Consider the following 18,924-nt stretch of genomic DNA (forward strand, 5'->3'; position numbering starts at 1 on the left):
CTACTCCTCATCTTGCAGACTTCCGATCAGAACAGTTGTTTACTGCACGAGCTATGTTATGACACCCTTGTAAGTCAAGACGGCCAGAACAGGATTTTTGTTTCATTTCGGATGGATTATTATCGGCTGGTACTCTTTGAAAGAAGATATGACTATTTTTGATATTTACGTATGTCGAGAACCTGACTGGTGTACAAGCATTGCTAAGGCTAAATATGCGCAACTTGTCATTGTATGTATTGCAAGGGGATTTTGTTTCCTTTGGTTTCCACTACATTTCAATGTAACTCATCACTGGTTCACCACCGGTACTGGGTTTGGCTTTCGCGAACTCTATACAAAGTCCAAGTCATCAACTTCGAATTCCCGTCATAAGAACGTGACGTCATTATCAACCGCTGTCGCAAATTCCTGCTACATGTGTATAGGTACGTGATTTCTTTTGTAGTCCACCAGGCGTGATTATCACAGACAGATTTTCTTTTGAGCCATTCAACAGAAGAAATAATGATACTTGTTCAGAAACCCGAAACGCATTGCCAAGCATCTTAGCGCAATCCTGAGGCACCTACACACAAATACAATCGAAGCTGATCTGTAGCTAGGAATACGACTGGACAAAAGAGGAACATGTTTGATATCTTGTCGCACCAGTAGTGAATTGTGGTTTCTTCATATCTTGACAACAGACTGTGTATATAGAAAGATTATCATAATTCAAAGTAACCTTTGGTAAAGTTACCACTTTTGAATTGTCATAATCAGAACGAGACATGTCTCGTGAACAGTATGCCACTCATCGGATCAATGTAATGTTCAATATGACTAGAGAGTGTCCATGGACCTTGTCTCTATTTTGGAAGAGCATGCCCAAGCTCAGAAGACCACTTCGTTTCTTGGGGCCTATAATCAATGACTTCGTGTTATTGCTAACTTGACGGCTTCTCCTGGTGCACAGCAACGTCAACTCGAAGATGGTGATCCCCCAATCGTCAATATACTGTTTCATCTTACAACTCGACTATGAAAATCTAATCCGTACCATTTCCAATTACCTGTACGGCAGTTGCTGACGAAGTTATTGATGGAGTCAATTGACGAAATACTGCAGTCGTGGGGCTAGAGGTGGACAGCTAACACTAATTAGATGTTGTGATTATTTCAACAGTTCCAATCTGCCAAATTAATCTAATGAGTGTTACCGAATGTACCCGTGTTGCAAGAGCCGTCTTAGGAATCGTTTATGTCAACGGTTAAAGGACCCGTACCATTTTGCTATTAATTCCTGCCCAGAGCAGAAGAATGTCATCGGTAGAATGGTCATCTCGGACTCACTTACAGTCCATTATCTCCCACAGCTCTTTGAGGTGAAATATCAACACCACCAGATGCTATCTTTACTAGAATACAGCTCCTGCAGCTAGTTCTTCACCTCAGAATTGCGGAAATAGGAAGTAAATGTTCCGACCCATGACCCAAGGCGAGAGGTTGTCATCATTAGATGGCCATCCTTTCCAACCCCTCCATCCACCCCACTCATCAGTCTTCCATCCTTCGCAACAACATCATATCATATTATAGCATAACCAAAGAAATCCGTCGACCTAATGGGTCAAAGATTTCTGTTTTGTGATAATATCCCCTGTGGTAGCCGAGTCTTAACGAGGCCGATGTGGTTTGCTGTTGATGAAATAGCTATGTTGCTAAGTAGTTCCGCCAGAAGCAATTTAGAAAGAAGTGTCACAGTTTCTTTATGTACGTACTTTTTCGAGATGATATTTTGGTACTTGTATGAGTAGACGACGCTTTTGTCAATTTTCCAATGGCTTCTGTTATACCCACACAGAAAAGAATGTCTCACAATGAAACCCTGTCTATGGCTCTAATGTGCTATATCCTGAACTGACAGGCTTGGAAGTTCAACACTTCAGGATGTTCACTGTATTCCTCAATCGTAGAAAGCTGTGCACCGCGCCAGTAACTTTCAGTGTGTTATTTGCCACAGGCAAGATATTTAATAATAGTGCAGTTCACCATATCCCAGTTAGCCATTCAATTGTTCGCTAAAGTTTATTTTGCTGTCTTAACTTCACCAGTTACAAATACACCAACTAGGAACACGGTATCTTCGAACCTCGGGTGTCATCCGTTGCTGGGCAGGTTCTGAATCCGCCTCTGAATGGAACTGCAATTATTTATCTTGGTTTTGTCTTTTCACCAGCGAACAGCGGATAGCAACCCTCTGGTTACTGCACGTATGTGGGCAATCGTACAATGCGGTATTAAGTAAATGCAATTACTGTCAGATATATGCGGGTTATTGTCAAATGTGACCCAGCACGGCAAAATGAGTCGCATGACGCACAGAAGATGAGCCTAAAATGACACCAGGACATAATAGAAGAAATTGATCTCGTCAGATTTCACATAAGGCAGACAACAGTGAAATGGACAACCAGTCCGTCTTAACCTGTCAAGCTCGGAGCGACATACGACTCATTTTGCAATGGCGGGTTACAAATATGATATAATTTGACATAATTTGAATTGAAGATAACATGCAGAATTGTCTTGGTGTGAATGTCACCTCGTCAGCTGTACAAAGGTCGATCACTAGATATGATTGAAAAGCTTTGAAGCTTTGGCATAGCATAATGCTAGCGTTGGTGTGCTACCATAGATGTTTGTCTTCGTGCAATAGTTACTGGAGTTGCCGAACTTTTGGAGAACTGAACGTCGAAATGAATGCATCAAAACAAGTTAACAGCAATATTTTAAAAATGGTAATTCAATTTCAGTTGCTTTGCTCTGTCGATCGACCGCTTTGAGAAAGATAAATTTGCTTTCTACACTTCCTTGCATGTTCAACTGCACCCAATCAGTCGAGTGCATCATAATTAAAACCACCTCATTTTCACGCAATCAGATCTCTGCTTGAAATTGGACCCGAAGTGTTTATTCTAATGGAAATAAAAGTCAAACAAACCAACCTTCTGCGGATCTCTCTATCGACTTTGATATGATTAGCGGTTTCCTTTGGCTCTAATTGCCCCTCTTTAACCCGTATTGTTGGCGCCGCGGCAATGCGGGAAAGAGGTTTCTTTCAACGACGTAACAACAATAAACATTAAAGAAAGATGCAGGGCAGACGATATTGGACTTTCATGCGATTTGGATGATGCATTCATGGCAGCCTGTCAAAGATGAAAACTTTGTAGCACGCCATTGGCACTTCTGCCTACTCGTAACATTGAGCTTAGCCTACTAATTCAGTCATATAACAATTACATGAGTCTGGTGCACTGTTTGACGGATGACAAATCATGCCAGCCAAACACCAAAACCACAACCTCGCATCGAGATGCGAAAGTAAACATCCACATTTACAGTCTCATCAAACAACCTGTAAAGCTCTTACTTTAGAGCCGTAGCAGGAAGGGAGGAGGAAGGTTAACAGTTACTTAATGAAGGCTTTGTGATAAGAATTTCTAACCACACTCGATGGCAGTAGGAGCCATACTTAATTTAGGAAAATGTGAGCACTTAAAAATAAAAATCTGAAACTCATTTCCAACTTATCGGTGTTTGGAAGAGTTTTCTATCCTCAACCCACAGTTATCTAATAGGTTCTTTGTCTTCTCAAAGGAATCGTTCAGTGCCTCATAGAGATCAATCAGAAAGAATTTTGCGATTTATTCTTTTTTCTTCTCATCCATTTTGTTTTACACTCATCAATTGGCGAGGGTCGTTGAACCCGCTTTCATATTTTCCGTATTAATACACTTTTGATTACCTTTCTGGTTTATCCGTGATATGATTCGAAGTTGTATTATCTATTGAATTATATAAAGTAGTGTCTTTGCCTTAGCTTTAACGGAGTCTGGGTCGTGTGAGGCTCTAAACGAGCCTTGCGGGCATCCAAGGATCTCAGAAACTGTTTTCAAGCAAAATTGATTTTTCTGCCAAGTTCATAAATGTGTCTAGTGATAAGCTAATAATGTAAACTAGGGTGGCAGCAACAATAGATTAATATTGGAAATTGATACGAATTCATGATCAATATCTTTTAATGGTTCAGTAATAGCTCCAAGGTTGTTCAAAAACAAATATCAGAAAGATTATCATCACACAGCTTTCAGAACAATAACCCTTGTTATGAAAAACATCACATCATGCACGAAATCTCAACAAAAACTGAAAATAGTACTTTCTTGTTATCACGATCAATTGTAAACTCTCAGGCATGTCAGGTGTTTGATTCGAAAGATCAATTGTTTTACTGAGAGACTGATTCGTGTCTTTGACTATGGTATCAAAGGCGGAATCGGTTTGAATCAATCAGTCAGGTACAGTAGTAGTACACTTGTTTTGCAAAATAATGATAAATTTGTGGCCGTTTCTCATATGACACAGCGTGAGCAGTCTTAAAAGCTTGCCTAAACACATCTAGCTAGCAGGAACTCGTAGAAGTTCATTTGATCATGTTGGTGAATAGATAATAAAATAACTAGGTCAGACTTGAACGATCAAACAAAAACTTCTTCGCCTCACATCGTTCTACACTATACCTGTGAATCAGACTGTCAAGGCGGCAAGCGGACTGAATTTATTGGCTGGAAATTACAATGGATGTATTAGGACTTTCATAGGCATAATAGCGTGTATAAGAATATCAAAACTGTAGGCATAAGTGCAGTATATATGTGTGAATGACTGGGAATTTGGAATATCGATATTTCGCTGTATGAACTAGGAACGTTTTTTTCTAGCCTTCCAAACCGCTAGTATTAGAGAGCTATAGATAGATGATAGCGTGGACTAGTGGCGTTACCGAATTTGCATAACCAGAGATACAACCGATTCACGAAATATCAAATTGTCTTCGGGAAGAAAACTAGCTGTTTCGTGGTTCTCAGCAGGAACACATGCCCGGGATTCAAAGTTTCCATCGGATTCGACTTTGGTAAAGTGCTAGTAGAAGACACTTCCAAAACTGAAAATGGATCTTACGGACCGCGAAATGTATCTTTGTGTCGCTCTGGTTGTGACCAACGCCTGTTGGATAGTAGCATATGTCTACCGCTGCAAGAAGGATGAACGGAGAGGAGGCCAGGGATCTCCTTTTATGCGCACTATTGCACGGGGTGTACCCTTGCCAGGAATGGCACCCATCCCGGGTATGTTTCGGAGAGCAGGAGGCGAAGATACACAAGACGAGGCCCGCCGCCGGAATGTCCCCGGGTCGGGCGGTGAAGCTGAACAGAGCACTGGGGAAGACCGTTAGAAAACTTCTGCTGACAAGGATACTACTATTCAAAAGAAAGAGTCTTCGTTGCCTGCCAGGGATGATGTATTAGAATATAGACTAGGGTGATATTTATCTATGACGTCTTTGTCTTCTGCGACAGTCCTTTGATAGACAATGTTGAAGTTTGTGAAGGCATTACGAGCAGAAGAGGTTGTAACGTTTAGACCAACAATAGACGGTTCATGGCGTTTAGAAGATACATCATCCAAGGAACCTCATCCCGGCCAGTGTTTATCGCCAGACTACCAACTTTTGTAACTTTGATGACAGTTTCATTAGATACTGGAAATTGCTATGACTATGTGAGGTATTAACATCACACAAAATACATTTATCATATGCTATCAGATTCATGAGCCTTTAGCTAATCTAACATGTCTAAGGGGAAACTTCTGTGACTTCACTATGATCATAATTTACTCGGGACTGAACGCTATTGGTACACGTCACCTTCGCATTCACAGACGACTTGGCCAACATAATCAAGTCAGGCCACATACATCTCGTTTTCACCCACCGGCGATAATTACTGCTGATTATAAGTAACTAATGCGTAAAAGAAACTCTGGTGCTTTGTCTAAGCATGCACTTGCTCGAAGAGTTATCAGGATTATTTCCTTGCTAATTAGTCGCTCATATCCAAGTTGTTGGCTGACCATTTCTAGTGAAGTCTCCTGTGTGAAATGTACCTGATAATGGGTGCCGAAAGCTGAACTATTGGCATGTTTTAGCCATCAGATATATTATCCTGTAAGGTCGGAATCTCGAAGGCGGCCATCGCGCCAGGGCGGGTAATCATTAGTCGGTGACTTCTCCCCTGACTGCATGTCTTGAGGATGTCAGACATCTAGTTGTCTTGTAAGATCGATGGATTGACCATTATAATGTATTGATAAGTTTGGCTCATTAGACTTGGTGGGTTGGACCGCTCCAACAGATCATCATCGACTTGCATGGAGGCGAAAGTAATTTGTGATTTGGTAGAAGTACACAGTGAGGGTTAAAGATGCCTTTTGATGGCAAGTAAAGAACATGTCGTGAAATACGGATGTTATGATTAAAGCAAAAGATTGTTCAAAACAAGTTAAGTGTGCTCACCAAAGCTGAATGTGGCTTATCATGGGGTTATTTCCTTCAGTTAAGGCCATTCGACTGACGTTAACGTTAACATTAACCGGCGTCAGTTTAGTGACAGACTTATTTTGGAGACTATGCACGATATCACTAACCTTGACTGCTTCAATGATATATTTCAATAAGGTATGATGGACAAATTCTTGCCGTCACCATAGCGGCTCTGATATAGAAATGGAAAAATGGAATGCATTTTGTTGGCGATACTGGACAGGCTCACCATGAAGCTAATGGGTATTGATGGGTTCGAAATTAAATGGCCTGGAATCTTCTCTTTGCTCTTCAGATCACAGCCGGGGTTCTTGGTGATCGTTAGACATTATTTCAGGGTCGAAGGGACCTCTTGCTGCGTGGTGTCGTGCGAATTTGATGGATAGTTTCGGTTGCTGAGATGGTGAAATTGATTGAAATGCCGTGATATCTATATCGAAGAAGAACCAGTGCCTCATCTTAAAACAACTGTTAAGGATTCGGGTTATCAGCCCTCTAGCAAGTCAATTTCTGGACCCACTGACAACTGTACATTTCTTTTGCTTTAGGTCACAAATTTATTAGATGGCAGGAAATGGCTATGAATTGGTAATATCAGTCTGGGTCTTTCTTATGCAAGTTGTCAGCCATAGAATGGGTAATATCGGTCTGGGTACTCATAGGTATTCTATATGCAAGTTGTTGGGCAATATTGCTTCTATGGTAAGCTATAAGGCGCTCCTTTTTTCATGGTGCCCGTACCGGATAACGCTTCTGTCACCACCCTGAATGTAAGTCGTAGCCATGGCTGTAGGTATAGAGCCATATGTAAAGGATATTTGTGAATGTAACTACAAATGTACCTTTGTTGTTGCACCAACTATTCTAATGGCCGTCCAGCAACATCGGTAGGAATAGCTGTCTGATTATATTCACTTGGGTTGAAAGACTTGTGCAGCCTTGGCATCGCTTACCGCACGTATTTGGCCGATTCTGGAATGACGCGGGGCACTGAACTTTCTCATGGGCTGTATTGCTAACGATTGCCAGCATCGTGGCCGATGCTACAATCAGTCCAACAGGTCTTTAGGAAAAGTAGATCTTTAGGGGCATAATGTATTCTTTGCAATTAAACCACTGTCATATAGGTAACCTTTGCGCACTTTTCGTTTTTCTTTAGGTATGACATCGGTAACAAATGCAGGTTGAACATTCTTTTTGCGTGTGCTTCGAAGTTCCATCTCATCACTCGTTTTCTTAGAAACTTTTGTGTGGTTCAGAGCCATCATATTTTTCCATCCGCCCGCATATATACACCTCTCCTTTATTCTCGCATATTTTGTCGTCTGCCGGAAGACTAATTACTTATCAAGACAGTAAGGTGGTTGACGCACCCGTACCCATCAAAGCAAGCACCATATTGTTATAGTGAAACCCTACTTCATTCACAGTTTTGTTGTTATTAATGAGTAGGATCAGGCAATGGAAGCCAAGCCCACGAATGTTTTTGCTTTAAAAAGTATTGACCAAGAAATCTTGCCCTCCAGTCATATTGTTTAGGATTCACAGTTCTTTTGTACCAGATGGTATTTTGAGCTGCCGCCCACATTCTGATAAACAACTAGTTTTTTCTGCGAATAAGTTGCTTGCAAAAGTTATGATGTAGTTTTCATTCAGAAGATGAGACATTAGCTTGAGGTGCTTTTTTTCGTTTCTTTTATAGATGTCGAGGTGTTTGTAACTTGCTTTGGTGAATAGCAAAGTAATGTTTGATGTTTAAAAAGAAGCTCACAGTTTTTGTTTCCGTTACCTAACACAGACTCAAAAACACAACAAAATGCGCAGTGCAAGACGCTGATGACTGTGTCTGTGTGCGTCAGTAAGTTACGACAGCATATATGGTGTCAAGGAGACAAGTCTCTTCCACTGAAGTGACTTTTGTTGATGCATAGCTTTGATTGGCTAATTGACTTCCTCAGGAATTGTGTTGTTGTGCTGTCCGGTAATCAGTCTAATGGTACAGCATATGCAAGATAGCTCTTGAATAACGTGATTTGAATTTCATTGTATGATTATCAATGATCAAGCCACCTTACCAAACAATCAACTTGCTAGAAGAGAGCATAGCTATCATCTCGGACCTTCAAACAAATCAAAATGTCATTCTGATTATTTTCATTTATATTCTCAATCGATTACTTTCTCCGACTGCTCTGTATTACAAGAGACATCGGATACTTTGATGATATCTGAGGTACTTTCAAACTGGTTGAGTAGGCCCTAAATTACAAACTGATCGACTCTTGTAGGAGTGGGCTGTTTGTTCTCAATCAAAAGAATGAAAACGAACTGTTTGAGTTCATGTTACCAAGTTCCTTCTAAGTACCTGGGCCCGCCAACTAGGCTCCCACTCACTTTCTTTTCGTCAGTTTCTGAAAGTCAAATTTGGCAGGTTCTGCAACCTTACAAATGCTACAAACGACAAAGTGTAAAGTGTGTTATTTGTTGGACGAGTTTGTTGAAAGTGTCCCCGATTTGTCCCGTAGCTTAGTATAAAAGATTATCTTCGAGTGTCGCGTAATGATTAAGCAAATAACCTGATGACACCGCGAATATTCGTACTTCATCGTTCGTCAGGATTGCAAAGCCTGTCTGAAGAAATAAGCGAATGTACGGCATTCGTTATGAGGTGGTTTAAAAGCTAAAAACGCGTCACGTGAAATGCGTTGCCTGGTGTCATGATGTAGTTGCAGCCTAAACACTGAGACTCATGACTTCATTACATATCCAACCTCAGCACAGAGAATCAAAATTGCAAATTTTTCAACTGACAAATATGGCAATTCTGCTTGGTATATGTGACGTAATCAGTAGGAATCACCTACGTCCCAGAGTACATCACCTAGCGTCCCAGAGTCACCTAGCGTCCCAGAATCACCTAGCGTCCCAGAATCACCTAGCGTCCCATAGTACATCGTGGGTGACAAATGACTACATGAATAGTGTATTGGTGTATGAAAGTCTGTGATTAATCGAGTGGGACAATATCAGGGCGAATTGGGTAAAGTGACAACTTTTCATCACTCGCCCCGAGCACAATCACTAACCCATACCCACTTGTATAACTCGTCCTTAAATAAATTAACTGTCTGGGAGTATATTGTGGCATAAACCACACAAACCTTTAATACAACAAGAAGTGGGCGTATGATTACAGTTTCGACTTCTCATTACTCGCCCTCTTGACTGAGCCACGATCGATCGCAACCTGCAACCATTTGCCCACTTACTGTCCTTGTAAGAGAGGTGAAAGCAAATCTCTTTAATCTGGCAGTGTTTCGGCACACCCAATTTGCCCCGCTAAAGGCTATGGACAAGTTGGTTATTATGTTGAATCTATATGGAGTCACCCCATATTCCGTGATTGTTCTGGCTGGAGGCAATCGCAGAATGATATCGAATATTAGATAAACAGTCAACAACCCTGTTTGGTGAATTAACTTCTTTTACACCAGTTGCCATTACCTTAAATCCGCAAACCGAGCTTACTTTAGCACCATATGATGCTTGTGTGAAGAAGAATGTGGTGAAAGTTTTGAACAGGGCAAAGATTGCTAGCAGTGGTCATCACGAGCACATTACACAACACTAGTCTGTGAGTCACTTTTTCATCACAATATCGAACAGATAGCATCTCTTGGGAAATTCTTGCGTGAATATAATGGTGAACCACATCTAGTGTGAACATGACTTTGATGTTACATGGTGAGTAAGCAGTGGTTATCTCTAAACGAAAGAAACCAGTCATAGCTAAATACCATTTCGTCGACTGGGACGACAGCAAGAGCGTAAATTATTTGAAGTTGTCAACTGACAACACCAAAATCAGTCTCAGATACTTAGTTCCTGTATTACTGTGTGGAATTTTTTTGGCGGAACATACAGTGGAAATAAAATGGTAGAAGTTATTACCGTACACTATCAAAATGGTCACACATCGCAGTAATGGCAAAAGTGAAACATGTGAGTGCAAATTGGAGTAACCCATCACCTCACAATATCACAAATAATCACAGAGTATTTACATTTAGTGTTAGTTCGTGAAGTTTTCTTGACGATATTTAGTCGTCTATTTAATGCCTACCTTCCCTCTTGGCAGTTGCTTTCGCTGCCTGACCTTCGACTTCATCAATATGCTGGATGCCTAGAATGAAAATGAGTTGGTGCATATCTGTCCTTTACCCACATGCTTTGTACAACCTCAAGGAAACTATTGGACTATGGAGCTATTGTGCATCTGTAGTACATTTTAGTTAACATGTTAGGCGCATACTCCAGTTCTCTAATGTTGCGTTGTCGTTTAACTTAACTTGAAAGTTTGAATAAGGTTCGCCTCGATCCGTGTGTAGGAAGCAAAAATGCGCGCTCGATCATCTCTGCTCTGAGTGTAGCTGTTGGGCTAATCCATGTTGGACTTTTTAGATAATTGTACAGTCTCCGTTCTTAATGGATTCAAAGCAGTAGAAACCAACTGCTTCACAAATTGACACATTATACAGCTTCTTGTGAAAACGTAAGTGCATTCTCTGAAGAAACGGATTTTCAATATCCGCCAAGTGCATGACTCTTATGGGTTTTTTATAAACTTTTAAGGGCGCACGGAAAATAAAGGACCAGCGCTTTTGCTCATGATATTTGATTTAAAACGGAATTTTAACTACACTACATCGAATAGCGTGGTTTTATTAAGCTTGTGGGATTTGAATATGTTAAAAGTAAAAACTAACCGCAAACAGCGATCCATTAACTTTAGTGTCTTCTATTTTTTAACTTGCCACGTAAGAAACGCATGTTTCTTTTCTTGGCGATGTTACTTCCAATCTCACAACATTAAATTCTTTATTATCACCGCCTTGCAACTTCGACAAACGTGATTTATCAGAAAATCTATGACGACGCGTGGTTTCATCAAACTTAACTACCTCCTTTGACGAAAAATTTAAACAATAACGGGATAAAAGGATGCCGGCAACTGAGGATTAACATGAAGAACTGAGGCGAAGCCATCTTTACAAAGCATGACTGTTTCGTCTGGAAGTTTTCACTGTTTTAATGAAAACCTGGAATATCACGTAGGCTTTCGGTGTTAGACAGGGATAGAATCGCGTCTGCAGCTTTCCGACGTGGCTCAACGCAAAATGGAAGGGGCATCTCGCATCCATCAGTTTTAATGGTAATGATGCATCTGACTTTACATTAGAATTACTCTGGCTTTTGCCGATCTTAAATCTAAACAAGGCTTTGTTGAGTCTGCTTCTTTGCCTTTGTTATCCCTTCATCTTTTGAGTAGTTAACATCCGCGTGAGAGGGAAATTTGCGAACATGCCACAGCTACTTTTGCAGCCAGTGAGCAAATACCGCACTGTCGTTGACAACTAACTGAGTTGCTGCTAAGTCTTATCATCATTAGGACGAATAGCTCTTCATACATCGATCAGTGTGCAAATCAATCAAGGCACAACGATATGTCATTGTCTTATGCCCGATATTGCCTTACTGCAAGGATATTCTTGTCAACTGATGGCATGATTAGATAGATATGACACAACAAGACAGATAATGAAGAAAGATGACATGTGTAAGCCCAGGAGATCAAAATTTCATCAAAGGATTAGCTTGGAGCATGATTTTGTTAAGTCAAGGATTATATCTGTTGGAATGGGGTAGAAAAAATCATCTTTCTGGTAGTTTGTTTTGTCGTTTCATCATATTTTTTTGTATCACATGACATGTTCATGGATTAGCACATGAGCTACTACCACTCCTAGCTACTAACTCTTAGCAACGAAGCGTGGTGGACAATCAAATGATATACTGGTTTCGGGACACAACGCCAGGATTTTCTTCTTGCTCAGGTGTGAAGGGTTGTATTTCTCTTATAAAAGATTTGTGTGAGAAAAGATTCGCACGATTCTATTATTGCCCATGACTGGAATATTTATTTGAGTGGTTACCGCGGACAGATTAGAGGGGAAATAATGAACAGCCGATGTTAGTACCTTATTGAAATCCCCGCTAAGATAATGTTGACTAGAATAGCTACCAAGACAAATCATTTCAAACTGCGACTGGTGTCATTTGCATTTTGGAGTATAAAACTGGTGCGAATGTACTTGAGATGTGTTACATGGTTTCAAATAGCCCTTGGAATAATTGAAGTGCCCCTTCCACCGCCACTTTACAACTTCGCAACTTCTAAATACCATACATCATCTTAAATCATTTAGCAGGCTGGGACTGCTGGCATTGGCAAATGCAAAGAAAGCGTTTTAAAGGAAGCAGGAGATGAGAATGTGTATGGAACACACGGGCAGACAAGCAATACATCATATCGAAATAAAAAAGCAGTTTAAAGTATAATATGCATGCAAGGTTACACTCTTATTATCAAAGTTAAATTCTCCAACATCGAAGTTGTTTTAAGCATCCGTCTTAAAGCAATGCGTTTCGTATCACACACAAAAAACATCTTTAATTAACTTTCGAAATGTAATTTTCTCTGGCCAGATTACATCCAGATATCATGATATTACCTGATCTATCAAATTAGAAGACATACTATCTCATACCCTTTTATTGAAAGGAAGCGTGGTAGCTCTTGGCAATGGTGTCACTTCCGTAGATACTGATACATCCAGCAGACACTACTGGCATTATTTCACGACTGTGCTTTCTCTCAATAACATCTCTTTCATCAAGAAATCTTTAATTCAGGGATTTCTTTTTTTTGCAGAAGTCGTCAATGGATATTTCTCTCTTGTGATTTATATGAAAGTGGGAACTTTTGGAATCCAATAACTTATCGATATTTTTGCAAATAAACGAGCGTCCTCCGAAATTACACTGAGTCAAATAGAAAAAAGTAAATGAAACGTTGCAGCAAGTGCCTTGCGGGTTCTGTCTTACACATAGCTTTATGCTGGTTGTTTATTGCATTAATATGTTATTGCATGAATTCAGCTGTGATTCTTCGGGGTGTGTTTCCACAAAAAGTTAATTGTTCAGATCGTGAATCATGACTCGCGTGCAATATTGGACTTTGATGAAAACCCGATCTCAGATAAGTTTATCTGCTTTCTCACTGTCCTTCATGTCTTTAGGGGGATGTCCTTCATTTTTTTAGGGGGATCAAACTGACGGAAGCGCAAGCATGTGGACAGAACAATATAACACTCTTTATACATACCTTCTTGGAGTTCCTGAAGCTTGCCAGCGAAGGCGAGCACAATCTTCACAAGTTCCTTCTGGTCGTGATCCTCGGCAGCTAGGGAACAGAACAAAATGGGAACTAAATAAACATCGAACAACACAGAAAGCTGGGTTCGGTTGTCGAAGCAGCGTCGAACTGAGTTTGATGGTAAAGTTTGCAAATTGCTCCTTTCAGTCACTAGTGTACATATTAGTATGTGGAAGGTTTAACTGAAGCTGTTGTGAAGTCCTTCAAATACTGCAACAAGTATTTAACAATGATCACATTTTCTTATCGCTAAGACAAACTAGTTCGCACATTTTTTTTATAATTCAACGCTGTATCGGCAACTGAATCCCAGGAAAACAGGATTCTATTGAGTCACATTCTAAGGAGGGGTATATTGCAAAGGGTTCTAACAGTTCGTTCCACAATGCTAGAGATACAATTAAGTAGGAAGAGGTACGATGAAAAAAAAAATCAAATTTGACTTTATGTAATATTCATAGTTCTTGGGGTCAAAAACTGATTTGAAGCAATGTGACAACGTCGTTCATAAACAACTTTCCCTCTCATTGGATCCTTGTAATAATGATTGTGTAGTATCTACCAGAGTAACAGCAGTGTGCTGATATCTTGCCTTGATATCGCCCTGTAAACCTTTAATTTAGTGGATAAGTCGTCGTTAACGACATGCACAGCTTCACTCAGAATCCGAATGAAAAACCCACTGATTGGCAATAGATTTTGAATCACAAAAGCTTAAGTGGAGAAAGTCACAACTTTCAAAGTCGGATTAGAAGATGTGGTACAATGTACATGTATTGCGAAGCAGAATATCAGTTCGGAAGCTTCAGTTGACAACAAAACATTTAGAAGTCTCCTATACGAAATTTAGTTCGTTAGTCTCTTATACCTGTACACGCCAATCTCTAGAGGGGTTCTTGTCAGATTCGTTTGTTGATCTAAAATACGAATCTTACATGACACTTATCTGAAGATTGTTCATGTACAAAACTGTATAAGATCTAGACTCAGAATCATATCGGGATTTTCGCCCAGGCTTATTGAAGATTGATGTATGATTCCGATGTGGAGGAGGATGAAATTAATGAAGTTTGCTTGAGTACATAGTTGATACCTCTAATCTACTTGAAGAAACTCAAACCACCGTGTGCTTTTGTGATAGAGAAAGCTTGGTACAGTTCCAACATTTGTTGGTGATCAAGGCTACCTTTCTTTTGATACCTTTCTCAATATACTTGACAAGTCGTTCCCGCGCCTGTCTCATGGATCAAATCACTTAATAGAAGCAGCGAGTCATAACCGCATTAATTCTATTGCCGAATAGTCAGTCTGTCATGGCCTATGTTGTGCGTTGGTCGGGATTAATCATTCCATCGATATCCTGGACGATCAGGAGAGGAAATGTGCCTGACGGTGATGAGCGTTCTCTCTTTATAAGAACTGCGTGCGCTGTCATCGGTACTGATGGAGGACAGAACGGGATAACTGATTGAATCGTGTCACGGGATCGACGCATTCAGGCATATGGTGAAAGAGCACTAATTTTAAGTCGGTAGACTTCAGACTCGATTGGTTAGTGAGAGGCAACGAGGCACGTTGATTCATTGCCTATCATCGACCATTCCGCATCGTTTGGCACTACTGATCAAAATGAAAAAAAAAATAAATAAAAAAACTCAACCCCCTCCCTGCCAAACTTTCAGCCAAAGCGCCTCATCGTTGAGCCCACATTTTGTAGGTGCATCCTCCGGTCAGGAGTACGGGGGCACGGCACTTGGGTGTTATAATCCTTGATAACCAGTATGTCTTGTGTAATTCAATATCTTTCTCCAATTTCAATTCCTCTTGTGTGTCGTATGGACCTTACTGGAACTAATACTGAGACTTGCTCGTTAGCCAGATCGCAATAAACATGATATTAGAATACGTTGGTATATCGGAGAATAATTGTCCCCATTATGTCTGCCTTGTCCTGCCACGATTGGCGTGAAATTGACACAGGTCCCCCAGATTGACGAGACAACTCTAGATATCATCCAGACGACTTAAATCAGGAGTCGATTAGGGTGTAGCTGTACGTAGTCACATCGGGCCCAGGTGGCCGAATCGATGTAGAAAACCCAAGACGTATTTCCAGTTGTTGAGTTGAGTGACTTATGTGAATAGCAGTTGATGGTCTTAACAAGTCATCCTGGTTTCATTGACTGTTCTATTGTACTCCCTTATGGGGATGGCTAGTTGGATTTGTTGAAAATCCATTTTTGATGGATATTGCGATTTTATCTGTTAGCGGTAATACGTTGGTAATCGTGACAATTTCCGGATAAGGTTGTGACTGATTCAAGTTCAAAATTCTGAAAAATTTTCAAAGCCAAATTCTCTTTGGAGCTGATGATGTTTCTTTATTTTGAGCAGAAAAAAAACAAGTGAAAAAAATATTTGGACTTGGAAATTTTTTCATCCTTCAGAGTTGAATTTTTTCACAAGTTCAAAATTCTGAAAAATTTTCAAAGCCAAATTCCTTTTGGAGGTGATAATGTTTCTTCATTTTGAGAAGAAAAAAATAAGTGAAATTTTTTTTGGGATTTGGAAATTCTTTCATCCTTCAGAGTTGAATTTTTTCATAAGTTCAAAATTCTGAAAATTTTCAAAGCCAAAAAAGTTTTGGGGCTGATGATGTTTCTTCATTTAGAGCAGAAAAAAACAAGGGAAAAAAATATTTGGACTTGACATTTTTTTTCATCTGCAGCATAACAAATTTGCCGCAATCAATTTCTTAGCAGAAATACCAGAATCAAAAAAATTGATCAGCCCAGAGTTGGCTGATACACAAAATCTAAGAAAAGCTACTGACATTTTTGTTCAAGTCGTTTCGCTTCGCAGCCCTAAAAGCCTGTACATGGACGTGGGGATGAACTGTATATATACATAAACGCATTGAGTCCCTATGACGTCATAGTGTTATTGACAAACCAATGAATATTATTTCACATCCATTTGAGATAGCATGTACTTATGGTGAGACTTGATTAAAAATCAACTTGGCCATTGTTTCGTTTTCAGCAGAGTCAACAACGCCAACAATTAGTATCACTTTAGAATGTAAACAAATGCTCCAAAACGATGCGTGATGATATCTGACGGATCTATATATTGAAATCAGAACAAAAGAAGCCAATGGCGACGTCAATATACATTGCATGTACTGTAGTCGCGTTGATCGTTTGCGAAATAATTATCAATTGTCTCATAATGAGAACATTTCATGCTATGTGAAATAGTTTTTTTGTCATTTGGTGCCCTGACAACAAGTGCTTTGAGCAATAATCAACCCTCAGCTAACTTTACGTAGCAATTAACTGATACCTCTGCTTTAATTAGAGTTGATATCAAATTCACTGGTGCGTTGACCTTCTCTCTTTCGACAGAAGTTACTTATGAATGAATATAGATCACACTGATAAAACCAGAATATCGCCGCCAATAAAAGGCGACCAGGATAATTAGTTACGAGGATAAAGTTGAAACGACGAAGCCGTAACCGAGTGAATCCACTCCGGTAATGGTGGAAAAGGTTATTTTTAACAACAACCACTAAAAGATGGCTACCTACCTTTGTGAGTTCTGAGATCTTCAATCAGTCTGTTTATCGATTTTGAAATGTCTTGGCTATTTACTTTTGTACCTGAAGAAGAGGAGAGAAAATACAACATAAGACACATCGATTCTCCTAGCTTAAGATGGGCAATGCGATTAGCGAGAACCAAAAAGGAAAACGATAGATTTGATTAATTTTCAAATGTCTTGTCTTGATAGCGATAACTTTAGAGAAACACTCTTCCCCTTAAAATACATCGCGTGTTTCGTTCGTTCTTGCAACGAGTATTATCATTCATCCCTTGTGGATATCGTGTCGTCATTTTCTTAAAATTTTAAGTGGAAACCGATTTTAACACACACCTGATCTTCTCGAGAAAGGCGACACTTGCTAATGTTTGCCTTGATTAGTGGCATCTGCACGCTTGAAGTATAACGACTTATAACGATAACACATTCGTCTTGGCATACTGTCCTGCCAGGCAAATCATATTCCCAGTTGGTACGTTGGTAAGATATTAGGCCTACTTTAAATTTGAATGGACCCTTACACGCCAGCTCAGAAGTAACTAGACTTGGCCGTTCCTGGCTCTCAAGCCTTGAAACCCAGACAAGGACGGCACTGCGCAAACCAGGGCACAATACGCGCTGACCTCAAAATTGCTGGAATTGGGCCCCTCTCTACTGTGAGACAACAACGTGCTTATGACATGGTGGCTGCGGACCAATGCAACCAATGAGGCCATTACTATTCTTTAGTCTTTTATATGTTCAGTGGCTGGTAGCTTATCACCCCTACCAATGTCATCAAATTATTCTGATCGGGAATTACGGACAGAGACGATCGAAATTTTCAATGCGAAGGTTCCTCAAGTAGTAAAGAAAGACAAATAAAGAACCTTTTAATCCCAGTGTTGCAGTCGTCTTACAAAATTAATTGAATTGTCGTTTATCCAGTTCTAGGCACGAGATGCAGGTATTTCTGGTTAAATTTGATCAATATTCGAATTTATCGTAGGAATCTAAATTGATACAAAGTAAACAAGGATAGATACTTCACCTTCACCCCGCAATTGTGATTAGTTTTAGAAATAATGAAGTCTGAAACATAAATCTCGAGAATTTCTTCAGTTCGACTGAAGTAATGACACTTCCATTCTGCAATATCGTTTCTATTCATTAGGATGAGAGTTTTTAATGTTGGGTAAAAGGGATTCATAATGGAGTACACACTCTTGGGAGCAGTGCTCGACTGGGGATGTTTGCTACACTTAGTGCTGTAGAATATGTGTCGATGTTGTAGACCTCGGCATTGATGATGACAGGTGTGTTATGCGTTGTAGACATAGTCGTCAATCCTCTATCGGATTGAATGATTAAGATGGATAATGCGCTCATGAAGATTGAATCAGATCGGTGCATTCTTTAATGTACTGTGAAATGCTGTTTTAGTTGTTCTGTGTGTTTTTAGTGTATTCAGGTAAGATCGTTTCATGTGGCAGTGAGATGTATATGTGAGATGACTGGAATTGATGAGTTAATGACGCACTACAACAAACCCAACTCATTATCTGAAACCCTGAATCAGAGCAGTGAAGTCAACCTTATTTGCTGTGAGTTATCAAATGAACATAGAAAG

The 18,924-nt window shown here is 40.0% G+C and overlaps 1 protein-coding gene across 13 annotated transcripts in view; it reads right to left on the bottom strand.

Annotated features, from left to right (window-relative positions):
- Positions 1-18,924, bottom strand: part of LOC135495399 (uncharacterized) — a 94,180-nt gene that overhangs the window by 37,381 nt on the left and 37,875 nt on the right. For all 13 annotated transcript variants that reach the window (XM_064783985.1, XM_064783982.1, XM_064783983.1 and 10 more), the window contains exons 4-6: positions 17,302-17,373; positions 13,659-13,736; positions 10,557-10,616 (exon numbers count right to left, since the gene is read on the bottom strand). In XM_064783985.1, coding sequence (XP_064640055.1) covers positions 10,557-10,616; positions 13,659-13,736; positions 17,302-17,373 — 210 coding nt within the window. The remainder of the gene's footprint in view (positions 1-10,556; positions 10,617-13,658; positions 13,737-17,301; positions 17,374-18,924) is intronic.

Source organism: Lineus longissimus, chromosome 11 (genome assembly GCF_910592395.1).
Source record: "Lineus longissimus chromosome 11, tnLinLong1.2, whole genome shotgun sequence".
Classification (NCBI taxonomy): Eukaryota; Metazoa; Nemertea; class Pilidiophora; order Heteronemertea; family Lineidae; genus Lineus; species Lineus longissimus.